Below are 24,045 nucleotides of genomic sequence, written 5' to 3'. Positions count from 1 at the left end.
AATTAATTTCCACTTTCGCGTACCTTACAGATACTTATAAGTAAACGGAAATCCTCGGAAATCCTTCAGAAAAGCCAACATTAGCATATTTATTGAACTTTGCATCCGCCTCAGTCCGGTTCACGCGGCTCCGTTATCAATAACGAATTAGCTACGTGACAATACAATTAAAATTCAGATTTTTAGCAAGTATCTACTTAAAACACAGAAACATAATCTCTGCTATTTTAAAACTGTTACTACCAAATAAGTAGGTACCTACCCTATAAGTTTTCTTGACAGACACGACAGACAGACAGACGGACAGGCGGAACGACGAAGCGATCCTATAAGGGTTCCATTTTTCCTTTTGGGGTACGGAACCCTAATAATGGGTGTCATTGTACACTTGACAGTCAATTTGTGGAATTTGTAAGATAATAATGTAATAGTAATAATAATTAATTAATTACGTAAACTTAAAACCAAAGCCACGAGGGTTCCCAACGCGTATCCAACGCAACTAGTGTGTTCACACCTTTAACCCCTGCACTTCATATCCGCGTTTTCTCAGGTTTTCGAGTAAATGAAAACGTGCCATAATCTGCTTCGTAAGTGATTTCGCTGAATAACATTATAGCAATGCATTTAGGCAACAAACTCGATTCATTGTACACATGAACTTCCTATACAGTGGCGGTGACTAATTAATTTGCACGTAAAAATGATTGAAAATGGAAATGAGACTTTGTCACGTTTATAATATTAGTTGCTGTGTTCTTCTGATATTATCTTGTAAGTACTTATTAAATTTTTGAGTAGGTAGGTAAAAAGGTACATAGTTCCATGTTGCATATAAATAATATCTGCATGGTGGAAACGATTCGTTGCTGCTAACAGGCGATTACTTCCCTAAAAGATAATTTCTTTAGATTCTATAGACACCATAGATTTGGGAATAACCATTATCTGTGGTAGGCACATACAAATCCTAGGGTAGAGTAGGTAGGGACATAGAAATCGTTGGTTTTTAGGGTTCTGTAACCGGAAGGGTGCCAACGGGAGCCTATTACTAAGCCTTCACTGTCCGTCCGTCCGTCCGTCTGTTTGTCAGCGGGCTGTGTCTCGTGAACCGTAATAGGTAGAGATGAAATTTTCTTTCATGAAAATTAGTGTTATTTCTTGTACGTAACCCAAAGTGTGCAAGTCCGACCCGTACTTGACAATTTTTAATGTTTTATTTTTATTGCAGATATCGAAGCTAAATCGGTTTCGCTGAACGACATCATCGCGGCCGAAGAGCAAGCCAGCCAGCGTACTACACGCAGATCAACACGGCTCTACACTTTAGCAGGTGGCTATATCTACCTACCTTAACCTCTTGGGTTAAAAATGTTAAAAATAACTAAAAATATATAATTACAGGTACTGCCATACCAATTAAAGGAAAGAAAACTTCACCACTGCAATACCGACAAACTTTTCAAATAGTATCGCCTACAAAACCAAAGAAATTTACAACCATACAAAAATTACGACATAAGCGAAAAAATTTGAACAAAAAAAGGGAAGCTAAACACAATGACGGAATTATACAGAAATACATTCCCCTACTTAAAAATATTAAGTTGCTTGTTGATAACATTCTCATTACAGAGTCGAGCGAAACCTACGAACCTAGAGGAAATAAATTTAAGGGTAATCTCTTTACTGCCAACGAGAGAGACGTTGTTTGCACCTGCAAACGAAAATCCAATTCAGGGTCCACATTACATCCGCAGGAGGAGACAATCGCTTCTGCCTCGGCTGTTGCCACTGAGATCCAGGAAACGATTATCGCCTCTACCATTGCTACCACCACGCAGACCTTTACTACTATCGATGATAACGTCCGCCGTATCGGACGGAATAAGAACGTACCCGTACTACCTACAGGAAATTCCACTAGCGTTTGGAGAAACGATAATGGATTCGGTCAGAGAGGCAGCTCCCCATTTCACGGGAGCTTTGAAGGATATATCACCAGGAATAACGGAAATAATGAACATGATACCGGAGAAGAGGCTGGGGCCTATACAGAAAATTATGAAGAATATACCGACAGTTATTCACGAAACGATGCAGAACGCGATAGATCCAGTCAGCGATTACGAGGACTCGGAAACGAGCCGCGAGATACAGAACTCGATAGAGGAACCATCGAAGAAGAATTCACGTTACCGAGAAGTGAAACCTTTGAAGACGTTACAAGAAACCTACCTGAACACGAAAGAAAAATTGAATACCAAATTCGAAGAGACGAAACAGAAAGCTCACTATCTGTACCAGAACTTGATTCAAGATTACGAGGATTTAACTCCCAAGAAAAAGGCACGACAATACGACACGCCGAAATTAGTAAAGAAAGCGTCACAGAAAATAGCGCCAGTGATAAACGATTCTCTGACAGAAATGGCTCACTTACCTCAGAAAATCAAGAAATTCGTTCAGCAAATGAAGCAATAGCGCCAAGACGCGTTTTACCAAATTCAACTTATCCAGTGGGTAAAGTTGTTATGATTTTCGATGGATACAGTGTTGCAAAAGATGTCAATGGTGCTAACAGATTGACTGAAAAAGCTATCCAAATCCATACTTAGGTGTATTAATTAAAAACGAATTCATAGGTTAATAAAATTTTATTACTTGTAAAATATAAGAATAAACAATTTATCTGCGTCCTTTCTTTCCCTTGGCTTTATTGCTTCCTGGTTGAACTGCTTGAGGCTGTTGATCCGCAGGTCTATAACAACGATTCTAAATCAGTATCAATTAGGGACTAACAGATACTATTATTATATAGAACTATATTATTCTAGATGATGCTACGACTTCGTCAAAGCAGGTTTTGTAGTCTTGTGGGAACTCTTGCATTTTCTGGGATGAAATACAGTGTATGTTCATCTCTAAGATGCAAGCTATTTTCAAAAATCTCAAAATCTGTTGCATGGATGAGCAGTCAAACGGTAACAAACGGACACACAGACACACTTCCGCATTTGTAATATTAGTATGGATTAATATCTTATACACTTCCATACTATCCATACAAATAATATAAATGCGAAAGTGTGTGTCTCAGATCTGAGAGGTACAAAGACAGTTTGCATCCCAGTAAAGGACAGGACAAGGCTAATTTTTGTTCCGCAAAGTTTAAGGCCCCACAAGAATCTTAGAACCCCATTCCATGTCACGCAGTTATGGGAATTATCTGATTTGGTACAGAGATAGCTTGCATCCTAGAGATGGAAAAATAAATACTTTTTATCCTGGAAAATCAAAAAGTTCCAAGTAAATCCAAGCAGACAAAGTGGTGGGCATTATCTAGTTTATATTTTTGTTTTAGTAATTCAATTACAAGTTAGCCTTTGACTGCAATCTCAACTGGTTGTTAATGATGAAATAGTCTAAGATGGAAGCGACTAACTTGCAAGAGGTATGGTTTTATTAATCTTGTACCCCTTATCGATATCTACAGGTCTATATTCAGAGAAACACCTCCTTTTTGGAAGTCAGTTAATAAAAGATAGTATATTGGTAGGCATACCTGTTCTGACGAGTTTTCAACTTAGGTATAGATTCAACAATGAACTTCATGACTGATTCTCTATTTGGATATTCTTCCTTAACAGGTGAACCATCGTCATTCTTTATCTCAACACGAATTCGGCCTCTGTGTAACATTTCCTGGAATACAAACAACATATTTTACAATACCACATATTTTTTTATTAAAAAAAAACACTTTATAATCATACTATTTTCATACCTACATTTTAAGCCCCAATGCAAATGTATCTCTCAAACGGAAAGGCCAATTTGGACCCAGGCTCTTTTACTTGAAAGCCTTTTCAATCAAGATGGTTCTTAAGTTTGATGAAACTCTGTTACGATTGAAGTACAAACAAACACATTTTCGCAATAATTGTAATTATGGCACGCATCTCTCTTATCTCTGCTCAATAACAAGGTCATCAGGTCATCATCACCATCATGAATCCATAGCCCCCTTACTGCTGAAACTGGTCTCCTCTCTGAAGTAGGGTTTAGGCCATATCTGCATAGTATACACCTTAGAAAACATTATGGAGAACTTTCAGGAATGCAGGTGTGCTCACAATGTTTTCCTTCACCATTAAAGGTGCATGCTTGAGATCAAACTCCGGACCCCCCAAATAAAAATGCTATATCTTAATCACTGCTTCAATACAAAGTAATATGAATTTATATACCTTACTTCGCTCACGTGGATAGAGTTTATTTTCAACTCCAATACGTAAGCCAGTGGAAAATAATACATCTCTAATTTCTTGGTGAGTAGGATTTTCTACACATATCTCTTTAGGCAGCCGCCGCCCCTGTGCCAATGTCTTCTTATTGTTCAGATAAGCTGGATATATGCAAATCCATCTAAAACAAGGATAATTAATAAAATTCGGCGCCATTCTGTTACATGCAAAAGTGAATCACAAAAATTGTCACAAAAATAAACATTTTCATCATACATGAAGATTGTGTTTTATAATACTAGCTAATGGCTAGTATCAGTGGCATGCACAGGGTTTGAAGGGCAGACATGAGTTAGGTAGTTTCCCATTTTCTTGCAGATGGATAAATATAAATGAGCATCAAGCTGTTTCAATAAGGGTAAGCAGTAATTTTATACCTCTATGACCTGCACGCCACTGCCTGGCATGTGCTACCATGCAACTCACATGCAACTTATTGTATGTGGATGGTACTAGTCATGCATTGCCACTCAGGGGCAATGCACGCACAATAGATGGAAACGTTTGAATGCGGAAACCAGCCCAGAGAGTATTGTCAGATTCTCACAAGTCCTACCAACTGCTACTTTTCAACTGAATTGGATGAAAAGGTAACAAACAAACTTTAATTTTTATAACAATATATAAGATCAAGTTATTTTAGTTATTTTTGTAGTAATACTGAGACTATTTTATTTATAATTAAGTATTAAGGTTCAATATCCAAATGTGAACCTACCTTTCAACATCACTATGCTTCTTATCTGGACTCCAAGAAGTAATCATCGTTGCCATTGTGGATTAATTACAAATAATAAATAAAAAAGATAAAGCTGTTATAACTTTTTGTGCATACAAGTAGAATATTAAAAAACTAGTTTGAAGTGTTAAGTAAATACCAGAAATAAGTAGGTCATAACGAATCCTACAAAATGACACTAAATAAACTGAAAAATTAGAATTCTTGGGTAGTAGTAATAAGAATTGATTTCTCTGTAGAAATTAAAACGTAGGTGCATAAAATAAATGGATTATTGACATGACATGACACTTGACGTGTCTACCTTTTTTTTTTTTGTCCACTGTGCAGCGTTTTTTGGCCATTCTTTGCAATTCTTTGTCTGTGACTGGTATCGTATCTATGGTCTGTACTCTGTGGCTACTTCGTCTGTGTTGGTGTTATCTGGCGGGCGTGCTCTGCCTTTTTGGAGTGTTTTTTTTTTTGCTAAAACTGACTGGAAAGCGTTCTAAGGGGGTGCCGTGCGTATGTCGGCGAGCGCCGGCACAGACGAGGTCCATACTTGTATAGTTTAACTAACTTGTTACAAATAACTACAAACTTGACATTGGCTCATCTTTGTAAAGCCAGACGAGAGAGACAAAAAAAAAACTCTGTGGCTGTCTGTGGTGTAAAGTAGGCACAGACCTAATATAATCTATATCTATGATTATGAATGTAGGCACCAAATGCTTGTGACAAAAACAGCAAAATAGCAAGCATGTGGTCGGGTGTTCGCATAAAGTTTACAACGCTTTGGAGCGTTCCGATTGGCAGGCAAGCCATCTGTGATGTTTGCCGATGCTTGCTTTTGTTTGCTACAAGCATCTGGCGGCGGCTTAAATAGTTAAATCGTGGCGCTTAGTGCTTGTGGCAAAAAACAACAATTGTAGATATGGTTTGGCTTGCAGCCAATCTGATCGTACGAAAAGCGTTGGCAAGCATACGCAGACACCCGTCCACACGCTTGCCAGTGCTTGTTTTTTGCTGTTTGTCACAACTAATTATGTGGTCCGCCAATAGGATTCAACCCTCAACCAATTAACACTTCGACTAGGTAATCGAAGATTCAAAGGATTCAACATTGATCTTTGTCACTGTCATAATATGGTCTATGGTCACATGGTCTATGGGTCATTATGTGGATTTTTGACATGACATGTAACATGTATTTTTTTATTTGAATACAGTTTTGAGGTTATATTAAAATGATTAAAATTTAATTTATCGCAAGTTGCTGGAGTTGCTGCTCGGAAAGTGTTCGACGAACACGCATATTTAATTGTTAAGATTGCCTTATTCATATAAAATATGTTAATATAATCATGACGCTTATTGCTGTAAGTAAAAACAACATTGTCGTATCCAAGGGAATCTATGTCGATTGTTACGATTATTCAAAACACCATGTTTTAAAAATCACATCAGGCACACCAGGTGAAGAGGAAAACATCACTGATATCGTTTTATCGTTTGATGGGCAACTTCTAGCAGTGTTATTGCCCAAAATAATAATCATATATGACCTACCACATTTAAAGAATATCAAAAAATTTGTACTGCCTAGAAGTGCTAGTAAAATAAGGTTTGGTGTAAATAACTCAAACATATTTGTAGCAGATAAAACTGGAGATGTGTTGAACTTTGAATTAAATGAAGATAGTGGAACTAAACTTCTTGGCCATTTAAGTCTTTTATTGAATGTCTTGCAAACCAATGATGGTAAATACATTATAACCTCAGACAGAGATGAAAAGATTAAAGTATCATGTTATCCAAATACCTACAATATTCAAACTTATTGTTTGGGCCATAAAGAATTTGTTAATCATATAGAACTTGTCCAAAACACAGATGGTCACTTGACAAGCACTTCTGGTGATGGAACTGTTAAATTCTGGAACTATATCAATGGAACACTTTTATACACTATTGACACATACATGGACATAAAAAATAATGATGAAATAAAAGAAGAGTTCTGTAAGATAATGGACGAAGAAGGGATAGAAATAAATAGTTTGCCGATTGTAGATTACACAATTACTAAGCTGAATGATGTTTCTAGTCTTATAGCAGTTGCTATACATTCTTACATGAAAATATTGGTCTATCAAATTTCCTTTATAAATGAACAGTTTTCACACAGTCTAGTGAAAGATATTACAGTAAACAACTTTCCTACTGCTATCAAATTTCATAACTTGACACTATTTGTGTATGATGGTGTAGATTCTGTAATAAATGAATACAAAGTTGAAATTAATAATGATAATATTTTTTTAAATCTAAATGACACAATAAAAGTTTTTGAAAATATGGAAGTCCAATTAAGTGTACATGATCATAGCTCAATTAAATTATTATTTAAGAGAAAATTTGATAATGTGCAAGAATATCAAGAAAGAAAAAAGCAGAGACTAGAAAAGCCTATTGAGTAGGATAATAATTAGAATTAAAAAAAATTATAAGAAAAATCCACTACTGTCTTTTTATTATCTTTCTTTTCAGGATATAAAAAATCGGTCAAGTGCGAGTTGGACGAAGGGTTCTGTACTATCGTACAATAATTTTTCTTAAATTTCACGATAGCCAATTAAAATTTTGCAATGTAAATGGGTACACATCCTGTAAAAATTTCAACTTTATATTTATTACAGTTCACGAAATACAGCTCACTTAGCCGGACAGCAGAATCTTAGTAGGGTCCCGATGGCACCCTAAAAGCTCACTTGTCAACGGTACAGAACCCTAAAAGCTGACGTGTCATCACAGCTTGTCATATTTAGAGCGGCAATTATAGGTATATGCCAAAAAAATACTGAACCCTGATGTGCATTGTACAAGCTCACAAGTTATTATCTAACAGATAGCATGTTTTTACGCTTCTAACAATAATGCCTAGTTGGTTACACCTATATGTCTTGTAACTGCGATCTCACATGGTGGTAAGTAATGATGCAGTCTAAGATGGAGCCGGCTAAATTGAAAGGGGTATGGTACTTTTATTAAAATCCCTTATCGGTTTCTACACGGCATCGTACCGGAACGCTAAATATCTTGGCGGCACGGCTATGCCAGTAGAATGGCTAGTCTAGAACTAGCCACAGCAGAATGTCCCAACAGGCCAGACCAGAACCAATTTAGAAATTATAAATTGCCCCTGCTGGTGATTCGGACCTGCTAATAAGACCACTGCGCCAGACCTGTGTGCAAATGGAGTGCTTTAGTAGCCCACTTCCAATGTGGGGTGTATTACACCATAGGAAAATCGGTCTAAAGTTAATATCACTCGATATTTATTACCTACTTAGTATGTACACTTCAGATTTGAAAGTTCTTGCTCAGTTGCTCACCCTATTGATTACCCAATATCATGTCACCTGCAGTAAAAATATAGTTTTGGAGTGAATTTTGTTCATAAAATAGGCACCTACCTAATGTAGGGGCCTTCTAATATTAGAATTTATCTTGAGGCGTTTTGTTGATGTTTGGTTAGACATTTAAAAAAAATTAAGGCGTGAGTAATAAATAAAATGCAGTAATAACCAAGTAATTATTATTTATTTTAATTACAGTTTAAACATAAAAATATGAAGTGCAAGTCTTATAAGTTGTACAAAAATAAATGAAACCAAGTGTTGTTTCAACATTAAGCTAACACAGTAGGTATCTAAGCCATGTTTTACTAACAAAAAGCTAAATTACATATCACATTTTTAATTAAACACAACGAGAAATCCTTTAAGTATTGAATCGGATACTCTATAGGTTTTTAAAGCCTGGCCAGACAATGCGCGATAGTGACAGAATGTCACACTGAGGTCTGAATAAATAGACGACTTGTAACACGTGTGGCGAAGTTGCACTGTAGCACAAAGCAATCTCCTCCGCCCTTTATTTATGCAGTACAGCTAACTTACGGCCGAAATTAATAACTTATCTATTTGTAATCTGTCAATAAGTTTCTTAGCAACGTGGTTATTTGTCAAGAATTATATACTTAATCTTTTTTGACAAATAACAAAGTTGCTAAGTTACTTATCGACAGATTAAAGATAGATTGCTTATTATTAATTTCGGCCGTTAACATGCTAACCATTGTTTGTCAAAGGTCACATTTTCATCAAACAAATGTTAAACTTGCTCTTATTTGACGTGACGTTATTGTGTGATATAACAATAAGTAAAAATACAGTTGTAGAGCATTTTTGGATGTAAAGATCACAGATCCGTAACGATTGCGATTTTTCGTCAAACGCCCGCAAGCCATCAAAGTTTGTCAAAAACGCCGTCAATCAGGATTTCATCAAACACGTCATATTGTTAGACAAATGGGTCAAAAAAAAATATTTGACAAGCATTTAAAGACAAACGAAGATGTTAAAAAGACACCTAAGAGCCGCGATGCCTAAACGTTTCCGTCGCAAGTCTGTCCAAGCCTTCAGAGCTGTTTAGACTTGTTAAATGACTACTGAAATTCATAAAACTTAAGTATTATTATACAAACGATTTTTTACAGTTACAATACATCTAAATGCAATAAATACAGCTGGGCTTTGATTTACCTAGATTTAAGCACATTCGCAAAGTTACGGAGCTGTGAACTGAGACTGTCTATTTCATTCAAGACACTGTCAACTTCAGATTTAAGTTCCAAGAGGTCAGGTAAGTTGTTACAATCAGGCACGTTTAGAAGAGTGGTAAATATTTTGTCCCACAAGACATTTTTCATGTACCTGTAAAAATAGATTAGTATTGAACTGCAGTCATGCGAATTTTGAATTAAAGTGCCTTTTATTTTGTTGATGGGGGGGAAATCTTAAGATAATGTCACTTCCTAGGGAAAAAATCAGCCGCCCGAATGTGTAAGAATAAATAAAAACCGGACAAGTGCCATCGTACGAGATAATATACTAACACCTTTATCTAGAACTCTGCAAGTTAATAACGGTCTGCGCCATCTATATATGATTTACTGAATTAAATTTTTCGTTTTTTTTTTCGTATGATGTGACGGATTCGGATTTATTCCTTTACTTGTGCTATAAGACCTACCTACCTGTCAAATTTCATGATTCTAGGTCAACGAGAAGTACCCTATAGGTTTTCTTGACAGACACGACAGACGGACGGAAACCGCCGCCGACCTTTCGGAATTCCGAAAGGTCGGCGTTCAAACCCCACCCGTTGCCCTATTGTCGTACCCACTCATGGCACAAGCTTTACGCTTAATTGGAGGGGAAAGGGGAGTATTAGTCCTGATTAGCGTGGCTAATATTCTTTATTAAAAAAAAATCGCATTTTTAGTTTAATTCATGAAATAAAAACTCACCTTGGTAATTTTTTATCTATGTTCCACTGTCCTAGACGGTAAGCTACCTTCATGTAGTTGCCCATCAAGATAACATAAATTGTACCAGCAAGACAGTACAGATCGGTTTGGTATGTCCAAGGCTTGTTTTCTCTCATTTCTGTACAAGTGAATCCTTCTGTAGCAATTAACTACAACAGAACAGTTATAATAATTAGGTATGATTAAAAAGTGTAAAATAACTTCTTTCCTTATATAATTTTTGTGAAGCTAAACTCAAGTAATGTTAAATTATAAAGGTCTTTTCGAGTTAAGTATAGGAAGTTTTACGTTACAGAAAATTTTGTTATAATGTATTCACTGTATTTGCAAATATAACAACTAGATGATACCCGCGACTATGTCCGCGTGGATGTAGGTTTTGGAAACTTTTTGATTTTCCGAGAGAGAAGAAGTCTATATTCGTATAGGGGATGCAAGCTTCACGTGAATTTAGGTTTTTATTTCTTTTCCCATCAAAATCGGTTAAACAGATGGGCCATGAAAAGGTAGTACACAGATACACTTGCATTTATAATATTAATCTAAGTGAAAAAGTTAGTTGTCTCGTCTTTGCGTAGGTGGTAATTATTCGTGATCTACAATTTATCATATAAATAGGATCCTTTTTCGGTAAATTGAGATTATTTTTTGGTGTGAACCAAAAGAGTTTACCAATTAGGTACCAAACTCAATTAATTTCATTGGAGCGAATGAAATTAGTATATGGTAGGTACTAATAACGTGTTGTAATAAAAATTAAAATGCAATACTGAATACATACTTCTCTAAACGTAGTTTCTTGAGGAAACAATGACATATCTATTGCACATCCTAAATCTATCAATTGTAAGGATGGCGTTCTCCATTCCTGAGTCGGGCTGTAATAAATTGAGAAAATAATATTTAGCGGACAAAAGTATAAGTGCACTGGCAAGTTTTCTTGCAGAAGCGATGACATTGCCTTGTCAATTAGTAGATATAGAAAATTTGCAGTAGTTAACTTGCTGAGAGTATATACACAATGCAAGCGGACTTCTGAATGAAATAGTGAAAATTACTCGCCAGTAAACACTGGGTAATAATATAAATGTATTAAATCTATGTCATAGGATAGTCGGAAACATCGAATCAGATAATTTGGATCTGAGATAAATTTTCGCAATCAGACAAGCAATTTAGGATTATGCCAAATTAACCTATCACATAGATATGATAAGAATAGTTTTTTTCAGATATGATCAATTGACGAAGATGTTAAAACGGCAAGTCAAGATCATTTCACTAAACGAATCTAGTAATTTAATCATTTGATCAAATGTGTAGAGATTGTTTTCTACATGGGCTAATGGACTCGCTCGTTGCTCTTTCATTAGCTTCGCCTATTTGACCTTCGTGTTACTAGAGAGGTCGCCGGCTCGCTTTGCCTGCTATCTCTCCCCTTCGCCCCATTCAGCCTCGTAGGCTCGCTTCATTAGGACCGAAATCGCGAGCGTCTGACTTCGCACTTTACATGTACATTCTAGGGATAGAACAATATAAAACTGCTTGGGTTCAGGGTCTAATTTTACCGTGGGCTACTTAGTTAATGAGGTACACCAGCTTTTTACATCATGTCCCTGCGACATTTATCTACTTTCTTTCAAATTATCTGTTACTTTTGCGAAAATCCTAAAAACTTTCCGATTGTCCTGCGACATAATTACTTATTTTTAATGAAAATCATACATACATCTTCATTAATAGGAAGTTGTCCGGCTTAATATCAGCGTGAATGATCTGCGCTTTATGCAAGTAGTGAACTATTGAGAGCATTTCTGAAGTCAATAAAATGACAATAAACTCGTTTATACATTTTGAAGTGGCAACTTTAACTTTGTTCGCGACATCCAATAAAGAACCATATTTAGAATATTCTGATACAAATAAACTCGCATTTTCTCCCAGAAAGGCTGTTGTTATATCCATGTAACCTGGAAGCTGAAAACCATACTTTGTTAATGTACACTATCAACTTTTACAAAATTCTAAAGCAATAAATAATAAATCTAATAATATTCACCATGAACGGGTCCTTAATTCTAGCTTTTATTTCTTGACAAATATAGAACTCCCACGGTCGGCTCGGTTTTTGATATTTTACAGCAACCGACTTATTGCTTTGTAGGTCCAAAGATAAAAATACTGCTCCGTAATTTCCTTTGCCGAGTTGCTTCTCTATAGAAAATTTGTTATGCCCTACGTTCATTACGGTACCAGTCTGTATTTTTGGAATAGATCTTACTTCTACATAGCCATCTGCATGGGTTTTATTAGGAAACTTAACATATTCTAATAATGACGCTAATATCTTCTTATTAAACGGATCAATCAATTTTGGGAATTCAATATCGGCTGGCCTAGGTATGTCACTAGTTTCTACCAGAGAAATTGAGTGAGTGCATTTAAAAGCAGCACACTCCATTGAGTTTTCACTATCGACATCCATCCCGTAGCCGTCGGATTGGAAGTCCGACTGGCGCGAGTAGATCGATGAGATTCTACTGTCCTTGCCGACAGAATCCCGACTGTCTTCGGATTGGATCTCAGCCCTATGTTCAAAGTCCAAATGTCTTTTAGAAATGTCTTTATTTTTGTCGATAGAATGACATATTTTGGCAGACTGAATCGGTGTAGCGGTCTGCGCCGTCATACCGTCTTTACTATCGGTATCAGACAGACCTGATGATGGCGGGACTTGAGCCTGTTCAGGACTTGATACATACAAATTTTTATGCATTTTCTGCGATATGTTTGGACTGTTAGTAAATTTAGGTGTATTCGCGTTGTCTTTGGGTTCGTTTCTGTTGGATATGAAGTTCAAAAATTGATTCGAAAATCCAATGTCTGGCGACTTCTGACTGAGCTTTACATTTGGCTGGTCGTGCCTCACGTTTCTTAATACTGAACTATTAGGACTTTTTTCTAATGCTTGATTCTTGGACTGAACATTAGAACTGTTGTTAACATATTTGTCTTCTTCACTCCTCTCTTGACTTTTCATAGAAGAATCGGAAGTTTCTTGTTTAATTTGAGATTCGGAATACGTATTTTGTACCATATTAGCGTCTTGTACTACAGTATTACGGTAGTTATTTTGAGGAGGTTGAGGACTTTGGTAAATTTGGAACGGTGGATTACTAGGCATTCCATATGGCGACTGACTGTTTTCCACAGGTTTAGCGGGCTGTCGATAAGGACTTTGGACAACGTTATAATTTGCACTGCCAGAGTGCTGGTTTGTATTTGGATACATATTTGGGCTATTGTATTGACTTTGAGTATTATAATTCGGTTGTCCGTATGCTTGATTAGGAGCAGCTACTTGGTTGGACCTCTGCTGATAGTACAATGAGTTGGAGTACTGAGGTTGATGGGGAGGGCTCTGGTAAACTGCAGCCGGTTGATGTTGTTGCTGGCTAGCGTAAGCGTGCCGTTCGGGCGCGCTGGGGTAGTGGAACTCCTGTCGATTGCCGTAGCTCGGCTGAGGACTCATCATTGCGTGCGCGGGACTGGACACTGGGGAATGCTGGTATACCATTTGGTTCGGGTAGGTGGGGCTTTGAAACCCCACCGGGACCGATGGATTCATATCGTGGGTGTTTTGTACACCAGGGTGTTGGGGACTGTGATAGGCGTTCGGGTTTGGGCTCCCGAAACCTTGAGCTTGTGGTTGATTCATTAAATGGCTGTTATGATAAGGTTGTTGGTAATTGTAACCCTGTTGGTAATGAGGGTGGATAGATCTTTGTGGTGAATATCCGCTGTAGTTCTGCGGAAGAGGTTTCTGATACTGATGATCGTGAGAATGGTAAGGCGCCGAGGAAGGCGGGAGCGCCCCTTTATTTTCTACTTGATCTCGTTTCGGCTGATAATTTCTAGCGAATTGTCCATTGGGAAGTCTCGATTGAGTTGAAATTGAATTTCTTTTAGGGGCAGTGTTTTGCAGGTTTGGATCGTTTTGATTATTATACATAGAGTCGTAATTGGTAGTGTATCCTGTGAAATTTGTTCTCGTTGATTGTCCCGATGAGCTAGAGCCTGATTTACTGAAAATAAGAAAATATTAACTATTTATAAGCTTCAGTTCAAGACATTGTGTTGGCAAATTGTAGCGGCCACATGTCGTCGCCACCAGTAGCTCAGTGTGCGGAAGCACTAAACCATTGATATAGAATTAGTACGTAGAAGACAAATCACGAGCAAAAAGTCATCCCTCAAGTGGCCAGGTTTGCAAATATAGAAAAAAGTTTTACACTTGAACGTAAAGTTTAATAATGATTGTGAATACTAATTTGAAATAAGTTGAGATTATTATTTTGCTTTTATTTTTCGGGCCGTTTTTGAAGCACTTATTATAAATCCTGTAGACACTCACATCAGTGACTTAAACATTGAGTTAGCATACCTATTGTACTCGCGCGTGGCTTCCATTATAACGGACAGCCCCGCGCCCTGCGCGTCGGCGGCAAGCGGCTCGAGCGGACGCGCGTCGCGACCGCCGAGCTCAGCCGCGTCCGCCACACTCTCGTCCAACACAAACTTCGGCACAGATGCATATTTACTGGACTGATCGATGCTCGTGGGTTTTTTGAACTGTGACATATTTGGGGTGCTAGCGTCTTTGATGTTGAAATTAAACACTTGTGTGCAGGAAGGTTCATCGTAATAAGCAGTCTTGTTCACCTGAAACACAGTACTGTAATTAGGAACAGGAATCACTTAAGGATTGGCTTCTGAAACAAAGCTGCTCGAATAATGAAAGACTTTTGGATATTCTAGTGTAACCCCATGTTTACTCAAACTTTTACACACTGATACACACATTCACTTACATACACACACTGACACATCACATAAACTTACACGCACAATGCACATATTTACTTCGTTTTGTTTTCTCCTAGTTGGAAGCCCTGTTTTCTGAGACACAGTTTTTACTAGTTCGGGAAACAGGTGCACAGTAAAGTTTGTTATTATAACTAATTAATTAAGTTATTATAACTAAGTAAATATGTTTTACTACACTCGATGTTACATTTGTTGCTGAGCCAAATAAATTTATCTTTTATCTTATCTTTAACTTTAACTAAACATTTACTGTTGAGACTGTGACACATCAATGTATAGCTGGATACTGGTACTGATTCTGAGCACAACAAAAAATTTTCGAGTATTCGCATCCTCTTCTTACTAATATAATAAGAAAAGGACAGACACAGTTTATCAGTTTTAAATTTAATTTAGGGCTGTCAAACCTCTTGACTTTAGCTGCTTGTGGGGAGCCTATTGTTTAAATTTGTACTGAGCACTAAAATTTAGTCTTTAAATGTTAAATTCATGTTCGGTCCTTTTTAGTAATATTAAAAATAAAAAGATGCAGATACTCAAAGTTTAGTTTAGAGAAAGACAACAGAATCGGCACCGTTGTATTATTTTTTATTTATAGACTTGAAAACACAGGCGTGAGAATTAAAGATATAATTATAATCCCACCTCCTTAAAAGTAGGTTTTCGAAAAATTCTTTCTAAACAGATATCTATAAATTCTACAAACCGTATAATAGCGAACTTATAACGCGTCCAAATTAAGAAAGGGAAATTGTGTCGCCACGTTATGGCTTTTTAATTTGATCGCGCTATACATGTTATTTATGTTTTGTTGGTTCTCAGGTTTGTAAATAATTATAACCTAATTAATAAACTTTCAACTATTTTTTTAATTACCTGTTGCGTGGCTACGACGGGAGGAGCATTAAATTTATTTGCATTTTCTTTGTCCTCAGGGAAATTTCTGGCATCCACTTCATAACTTTTCTTGACGTTGATGGCCATTGTCATGGAACGATCTTCGTGTATGTCGAATTTAGGCACCTCGAATTGTTGAACTGCTACTGGCTGTACCATAGACGGCTCTGCTGCTACAATAGTATTACAATACAAGTTTAAATTAAAAATTTATAACACCCCCGACAAGTGAAGGTTACAGTAACTAAAAAAGAACTGATAACTTTCAAACGGCTGAACCTATTTTCTTGGATTATAGCTAAGAACACTCTCAATCAAGCCACCTTTAACTCTACCACTAAATTAAAATCGGTTCATTAGTTTAGGAGCTACGGACAGATACACAGATACACGCGTCAAACTTATAACACCCTTCTTTTTGGGTTGGGGGTTAAAAACAAAAGCTTACAATATTCTATCCATGGAAGAAAGTTGATATAGAGATCTCGGGTAATAGAGTAGTACGGAAAACAGGTTTGTCTGGTTTTTAAAAAAAAAAAAGAATATTAGCCACTTTAATTATGACTAACATTCCCCTTTCCCCTCCAACTAAGCGTTAAGCTTGTTTTAGGAGTGGGTATGACAATAGTGCAATGGCTGGGGTTTGAACCGCTGACCTTTCAGAATTCAGTCCACTCCTATAACCATTGAGCTATTGAGGCTTAATTCAAGGTCGGTAACTCAAAATGTTAACATCCACTGACTTTTTGTCTTTGTTGTTTGTGTGGGATTACGGTGAACAGTGAGAGCCCTATATTAACCTTTCTCCGTAGATAGAGTAGAAGTATTTACATTCTTGTTTATTCTATCACACGAAGACGTGGTGTCAGCCTTTGCTGCACATGCCCACAAAACTTTGTGTGCTACTACTATCAGCTAATCAGTTTTGCAGCTAAAATATAATTATATGAAAATAAAAAACTGAAAAATTTTAAAATTTACCATTACCGTCACCGTTAAATATATTTCTCAGCTCCCATCGAGCTTCCTTAGTATTCACAGTAACGGAATCCCCGAGAAGGTTACTCATTAAGCTTCTATTGAACTCTTCCATCAGATTGTTTTTCCCATAACCGTTATCAGCATACATATTGGCTTGCGGTGCCATTTGATTTTCTTTGTCAACGATAACGCTCCTTTCATTTTCGTCATTTTTCTTAATGCTAACTTCTTTCGAGTCTAGATTAACTAATAATTTAGGTTCGCCCGGAGAGTGCATGTTCGTAACTTTAGTTACGTTCTGTAGAGTGGGCATCGTCATAGGCATTAGTTGTGCCATATGGTCGTGTTCTGCGTCCAGAGCGCAGTTAGCGAGTGTTTCTAAAGCACTGCATTGTGCAAAGTTCTCATTAATACTCTTATACCCTTCCTTTATTTCAACCTCTTCTGTTTTGACCTCCTTTTTCATTACATTGTATTTTCTAGCTCTGATCTCTTCTAAACTGTACTCTTTGTCATTAACATATACCTACAATTTTACATAATTTTTATTAATTATGACAAGAAAAATTTCCTTTTTAAATACTAGCTATCAAAATTATTATACAATGCACTCAGCACATTGAGTTTTTAAGTGGCGTCAAGTGAACATTTAAAAAAACTTAAATAGCGTTTATTTAAATATACATAAGATGAAGGACTTAACAGTCAAGTTGTGTATTTATATCGGATAGGAGGCCTAGAAGCTGCTACTATTCCTGGCGGCAATTAGACGAGTACTGGGGGCGATCACAATAGATCTACAACGGTCAACGTGATACAGGGTCTGGAAGAACTCTGCACAGACGCCATTAAACAAGGGTTACATATTTACTGACCTGTATTTTATTATAACAGGGTATTTTCGTTGGGTCTGCTGGGTCAGGTACAGAGAGCGGCACATTAAACGTCAGATCGTCGAGACAATAAGGCAAATGGTTCCCAGAAAGTTTTAATTCTTCGTTATCATCCTCATATGCTAAAAAACAATATTTAATTTATAATAATCTGTGCTTAGTTATTATTTGATCACAGTGTCAAATCAACGCGAAAACAGCTCGTACCTGAATGAAAATAAAAAACCGGCCAAGTGCGAGTCAGACTCGCGCACTGAGGGTTCCGTACTCGGATACCCTACCCTACCCCATACCCTATAGGTTTCTTGACACGACAGACGGACGGACAGACAGACCGACAGACAGACAACAAATTGATCCTATGAGGGTTCCGTTTTTCCTTTTGAGGTACAGAACCCTAAAAAATTAAAAATCTTAGAAATAAGGACCACCCTACTCTACACGCTCTCGGAGACACAGGAATATCGTTAACTTCTCTACTCTGGGCCACTACCAAGTATTTCTTAGTAGGAAAACCCCATAACTTTTTGACCAATGTGGGGCTTTATGGTCTGCAGCTGAAAAAACTAGCCATCAGCCCAAGTAGGCAGAGATTTGATTTAAAACTGTTAAATTCAAAAAATAACGTCTCTATCTACAGTTGAAATAATTTATACAGCTATTTCAATAAGTAGATGTGCAAAGTATACAATAATTTCTTACCCAGTTTTGCTCCGAATGACTCCACCTTCTTCTGTGTAATTAGTAACTACTAAGGTTGAGATCTATAGAGCGCACTTTGACTTTGCTCTGACTTAAGACACTGTTAAAACGAGACAGCGTCATACCGCCAGCATAAATCTGTCTCATTTTAACTGAAACTTAAGTCTAAGCAAAGTCAAAGTGTGCTCTATAAATTTCAACCGTAATAACTAGTAATGTAAATAGTAAGAACTTAAATCTAATACAACTCACGCGTAAAAGGTAACGGCTGATGCGGCACAATATTAGAATGAATCATCTTGGTCTTTGGATTAGTCCATATACCAACTTCTTTCTGATTCTCAACATTACTGCAGGCTTGCACGAGTGATGCTGGCCCCGGATCTTCTGCAACGTGAATCATTCCTCTTGAAGTTGAAGGGGCATCCTATGGACAAAAAAACAACAAATGATTACTTGGCCAAGTGAATTACTTGAACAAGTGATTAACATTTTTAGCCAACTTCAAAAAAGGAGGAGGTTCTCAATTCGTCAGAATCTTTTTTTTTTTTAATGTATGTTCCCCGATTACTCAAAGACACCTGGACCCATTTGGAATTTTTTTTTTTTTTGTTTGAAAGGGTATACTTTACAGGTGATCCCATATAAATTTCATGAAGATCTGATCAATATCTTTGGAGATGGAGACTACAACTCCTCAATGGATCAGAGTAAATTGCTCACTGAATTCAGTCCACTCCTCAACCGCTGAGCTATCAAAACTCTAAAGTCTAATCTTGAAATCTATAGACTTTTTGACTTTGCTTAGACTTAAGTTTCAGTTAAAACAAGACAGATTTATGCCAGTGGTATATAATGCTGTCTCATTTAACAGTGTCATAAGTCTGAGCAAAGTCAAAGTGCAGACTATAGATGTCAGCCTAAGTTAGCTTAAAAGCATTTCCCAGCGATAAAAAAAAAAAAAAAAAAAGCTGTACTCACCTCATAAATGTTGACCATGATATTAGAATTAGGTACTCTATTTTCAACAGCTTGTTGTCTTACAACACCTGGCACAACATTTTTTATACTTTCTCCAACTCTTTGTACTGGTACATTGGCTATATTCCGTCTTTTAAAAGATTTTAAGGATGTCAAAGCCGATCTGGTCTCAGCCAAAGCTGAGGCTGCCTTCCTTTTAGTAGGTGAATCATCATGTAACATTCTTTGAGCAAAAAACAGTTGGAAGTTCCTGAAAAGTCATTTATATCAACAATTTGTCTATGCTGAAAAATTAATCCTACTTAATATTATGAATGTGAAAGTGTGAATGTTTGGATGTTTGTTACTCAATCACGCAAAAACTACTGGACTGATTTGGCTGAAACTTGGAATGGAGATAGAGTATACCTTGGATTAACACATAGGCTACTTTTTATCCCGGAAAATCAAAGAATTCCCGCGGGATTTTGAAAAACGTAAATCCACGCGGACGAAGTCGCGGGCATCAGCTAGTTTTATAATAAAAGCACTTAATTTTAAATAAAAAAATATTGCTTATTATTTGCATTCAGTTTAATTATATGGCATTGGTTGCTAAGTATATGTACTCATCATCAACTTCAAATTACGCCGACTCAGTACTGAGCACCGGTCTCTTATCAGTATGAGAAGGATTTGGCCATAGTCTAATATGCTGGCCAAGTGCAGGTTGGCACACTTCACACTGCTCTGAGAACATTAAGGAGAACTCTCAGACAAGCAGGTTTCCTCACAATATTTTCCTGTACTGTTTAATCAAGTGATATTTAATTGTTTACAATGCACATAACTCTGAAATGTTAGAGGTGGGTACCTGAGATTGAAGCCTGATTAAGGGGCCAGCATCTGAATGTCACCTTGGTTTTAAAGACAGCAACCACCATTTCTATTAGCTTAATTAAAATTCTGTGCTGCAACTTTATGATAGCTAAAGTTGTGATTATTGAGAGTTTACAAGATCACTTACATATGGGCTTGTTCAAGCTCATCTAATGGTTGTGCCTTTGCCTGAAGTCCCATCATATACACTTGGTTTGCTTTCTTATAGTCTCCAGACTCCTCACAGTAGCAGGCCCAAGCTCGGTAAAACTCTGAGCATTCTACACCAACCCCAGTATTGTATAACCGTTGATATATTTCAAGTGGATTTGAGAGACAGTCAACCTAAAATGTTTAAAAAGTATAATAGCAAACTATCTTCTTTGCCAAGCCAAACAAGTATATGACAATAAATTGTTATCTTAGCTTTTCTACTCAATTGTGATATAGTAACCACCACAATTAATTACATCAATCTATCTATAATCTGTTGATTAACAGTTGAAGAAGGCTATTCAATTTTTGATTAATAATAATATTGCTAAGTAACTAATTGATTGATTATTAATTATTATTAATTTTGGCTGTTCGACTAGCTGATATTTTATAGTAAAATCTAATTTAGATTTCATCTACAATAATACAAACAATTTTATGTAAAACCATACACATATTCCAAGTATTTTGTAAAAAGCAACACCTGCATAAGGCTGTATAACAACTAATCATTCTTAAAATTAATATTATAATTTACAATATTATCAATCATCTCTGTGAAAGCATTCAGTGATAATTAATCTCTAAACTAAAATGACAGGTCCAAATGTATTACAATCTCTTTCATAATATTTTCTGTGGTAAGGATATACATTGTGGCTAATCCAATTTCTATACAATCTCTAAACTATAACTGCAGGTCTAAATGTATTGCTATCCCTTACATTGCTTCTTGTTTCAATCAAAAGAATAAAGTAGCTAGCTAGGGTACCACTTAGGTAGATTGTAAACTAAGTACATTGTACCAGAATTTCTTATTTAATGAACACCATTAAATACTTTTCCTTTATAAAGGTAGAAAACATGATTTTTACAATACTGATACTGATTCTTTATGAATCTATATTAAAAACTAGGGATAGAACAGCTAACTACAAATATAATGGCACTTATGTGTGTCTTATGTATGTCTAATGTACTTTATTTGTATTTATTAGTGTATAGCTATTCGTATTTTGATTTATTGTATACACCACCTCCCACTGTCCATTTGTTCGTTTTCTCCCTAGGGTTAAAGGTGTCTGGAAGAGATTGCTATTTAGCGATAACACCGCCTTTGTATATCTACATTTTAAGTTTTCTTTTTTCTAACCTTTCATTTGTGTTTTGTAGTGCAATAAAGCATATACAAACATACATACCTAATATGAACAAGAAAATAAGCATTTTTCTTCATATTTTTTAAGATAATATTTTACCTTAAGAAATAATTAACCCAGAATACCCAGAATACCAGTCTAAAGAGCTGTAATTGAAAAATCTAAACAAGAGATCTTCATCACTTACATATTTAATCCACAATTTAACAAATCTCCGGTCTTGAAAATATCTTTCATCTTTTTCAAATAACTGCAAACAGTCCCTTATTAATTTATCAATGTTGCCTTCATGACCATGTTTGGGAAAAGACTGCTCCACCCATTGGATGTAATTAAACCAAGGATCTAAGGGATCAGGGCCTTGATATTGTCTAATAGCTGTTTCATGTTCCCTGCAATGATATCATCAGTGTAAATTTCTGTCTTTATGAATCCTTTTGGAATAATTTGTTCTATTTAACACTTTGTTCTATTTATTTATTGAAAGTATTGGCTGTTACAACATCTTTAAAAGGATAAATAAATATTATGTAAGGGCTGGATCAGCTTTTGAACAGAGAATAATAAACAACCAAGCGAACTAATAGTCATTTTAACCCATTATAAAGTGAGGCAGACTGTTTAATTCATCATGTCAATCATCCTCTCCCCTCACATTCAAAATAATGAGCCTATTCTCAAAATCAGAAGGGATTAGACCATAGTCCACCACACGGGCCAAATGCGGATTGGGCGTAGGGGCTTACTTGTTGAAATCAAAATATACTAACTCTTTTTGCAATTGAAGCTGCCTCTGGGCATCAACATCTGATTGAGCTTGCAGTGCAGTTCCCAGCTGCACGAGATTTCTACCGCCTCTAAGAGGCTGAATATTCTCCTTACTGACATCAATATCCATCTTTTCACTTGATCACAAGCAATATATCAGAGCATTACAATTAAAAACACAATATATGATCACAAATATGTGATTCTAAAACCTCAAATAGACACGATGGATTTTACCCTTACACATTGATCAGACACACAAATAAAGAGTACTCTAACTATAAAATAATGTAACATTAATATTGTTCTTTAGAGAATCATCAACTTTAGGGATTCGCCGGTAATATTCTTAAAAAAATCATATCTGATAAAACTGAAGCACAAATCCAAGATTCACTAGTGTCCATCAAAGTGACAAAAATACTTAGAAGAACGATGTCTCTATGGTACAAATTCAAATTTTTGGAAACATGGCCGTTACAATGCTTCGCTTCCACAATCGTTATTCGTCAAGGTTGCAACCTCTAGAAAATGCTAGGTACAGTCGTGACGGGTAACATTGTAAACATAGGAACTTTTGATTTCCTAGGAAAAAAGCCTATCTATCTGTAATAACCCGTCCTCGAGGTGCAACTTGTTTCTGTACCACATAAAAACATTTATACGGGCGATCCTTTGAAAATCCTGTGGGATCACCTGAATTTAGGAATGCAATTCCTTACAGCATCAGGGTTGAGGAATAGGGTCCTTGAGGTCAACAACAAAGTTTTTTTGGTATAGATACTTTCAATATCAATTTATAACCGACAGTTTCTAAATCCCATCATCTTTGGTAGTCAGGTCCCCTGCAGCATCAGTATTGAGGAGTTACAACACAATTTTTTTATGGAACAATGTCGCAAAGTTCCTCTAGTTAATGATTAAAAAAAACGCAAATCGGTTAGGAAATCTCGGAGTAAACGGTGTACTTATGTAGAAAAACACAAATCCTCTATTTTTGAAAATCGGTTAAAAAGTAGCTGTTACTCCTTGCTAATCCTCTACTTGTTAGTGAAAGTCCCATCAAAATAAGCCCAGCCATTCCGAAGATTAGCCCGTTCAAACAGACAGACAGTCAAAAATTTTAAAAACGAGTGATTCAGTTATGGTATTGTTCAAATATTTAAAATATTATGGGGGTAGTTATTTCGAAATTACAGACAGACGCTCCAATTTTATTTACTAGTAACTAACTAGTATAAATTGATGCCCACCACTTCGTCCGCGTCTTTCTAAAGAAACA

At 36.4% G+C, this 24,045-nt stretch overlaps 4 protein-coding genes across 8 annotated transcripts; 2 read left to right on the top strand and 2 right to left on the bottom strand.

Annotated features, from left to right (window-relative positions):
* Positions 1-575: 575 nt before the first annotated feature.
* LOC123867336 lies at positions 576-2,689 on the top strand. Of its 2 annotated transcripts, none has more exons than XM_045909335.1 (3): positions 576-774; positions 1,232-1,333; positions 1,636-2,689. In XM_045909335.1, exons 1-3 carry the CDS (start codon positions 714-716, stop codon positions 2,616-2,618), a joined length of 1,146 nt encoding a protein of 381 aa, XP_045765291.1. In that variant the 5' UTR covers positions 576-713; the 3' UTR covers positions 2,619-2,689. The 2 variants fall into 2 exon arrangements, with proteins under 2 accessions (XP_045765291.1, XP_045765290.1); XM_045909334.1 differs by having other exon boundaries at positions 584-774; positions 1,405-2,689.
* LOC123867337 (signal recognition particle 19 kDa protein) lies at positions 2,643-5,281 on the bottom strand. Its single transcript, XM_045909336.1, has 4 exons — positions 5,026-5,281; positions 4,251-4,428; positions 3,566-3,705; positions 2,643-2,761 (listed from the first exon to the last, which is right to left on the bottom strand). The coding sequence occupies exons 1-4, from the start codon at positions 5,079-5,081 to the stop codon at positions 2,689-2,691; spliced, it is 447 nt and encodes a 148-aa protein (XP_045765292.1). The 5' UTR covers positions 5,082-5,281; the 3' UTR covers positions 2,643-2,688.
* Positions 5,282-6,203: 922 nt separating this feature from the next.
* LOC123867871 (tRNA (guanine-N(7)-)-methyltransferase non-catalytic subunit wuho) lies at positions 6,204-7,545 on the top strand. The gene has a single exon (XM_045910181.1). The coding sequence runs from the start codon at positions 6,390-6,392 to the stop codon at positions 7,503-7,505; it is 1,116 nt and encodes a 371-aa protein (XP_045766137.1). The 5' UTR covers positions 6,204-6,389; the 3' UTR covers positions 7,506-7,545.
* A 1,064-nt stretch (positions 7,546-8,609) lies between these two features.
* LOC123867869 lies at positions 8,610-23,194 on the bottom strand. 4 transcript variants are annotated; one of them, XM_045910177.1, is made up of 14 exons: positions 22,766-23,194; positions 22,183-22,387; positions 20,768-20,964; positions 19,762-20,011; positions 19,033-19,207; positions 18,061-18,200; positions 17,186-17,711; positions 16,184-16,377; positions 14,865-15,142; positions 12,480-14,505; positions 12,150-12,397; positions 11,202-11,298; positions 10,400-10,569; positions 8,610-9,803 (listed from the first exon to the last, which is right to left on the bottom strand). In XM_045910177.1, exons 1-14 carry the CDS (start codon positions 22,891-22,893, stop codon positions 9,629-9,631), a joined length of 4,809 nt encoding a protein of 1,602 aa, XP_045766133.1. In that variant the 5' UTR covers positions 22,894-23,194; the 3' UTR covers positions 8,610-9,628. The 4 variants fall into 4 exon arrangements, with proteins under 4 accessions (XP_045766133.1, XP_045766134.1, XP_045766135.1 ...); XM_045910178.1 differs by having other exon boundaries at positions 17,192-17,711; XM_045910179.1 differs by having other exon boundaries at positions 16,184-16,374; positions 17,192-17,711.
* Positions 23,195-24,045: the final 851 nt, after the last annotated feature.

This window comes from Maniola jurtina, chromosome 8 (genome assembly GCF_905333055.1).
Source record: "Maniola jurtina chromosome 8, ilManJurt1.1, whole genome shotgun sequence".
NCBI classification, from domain to species: domain Eukaryota; kingdom Metazoa; phylum Arthropoda; class Insecta; order Lepidoptera; family Nymphalidae; genus Maniola; species Maniola jurtina.
Note: the sequence above shows the minus strand (reverse complement) of the source record. Positions and strands in the feature narration are given on the sequence as shown.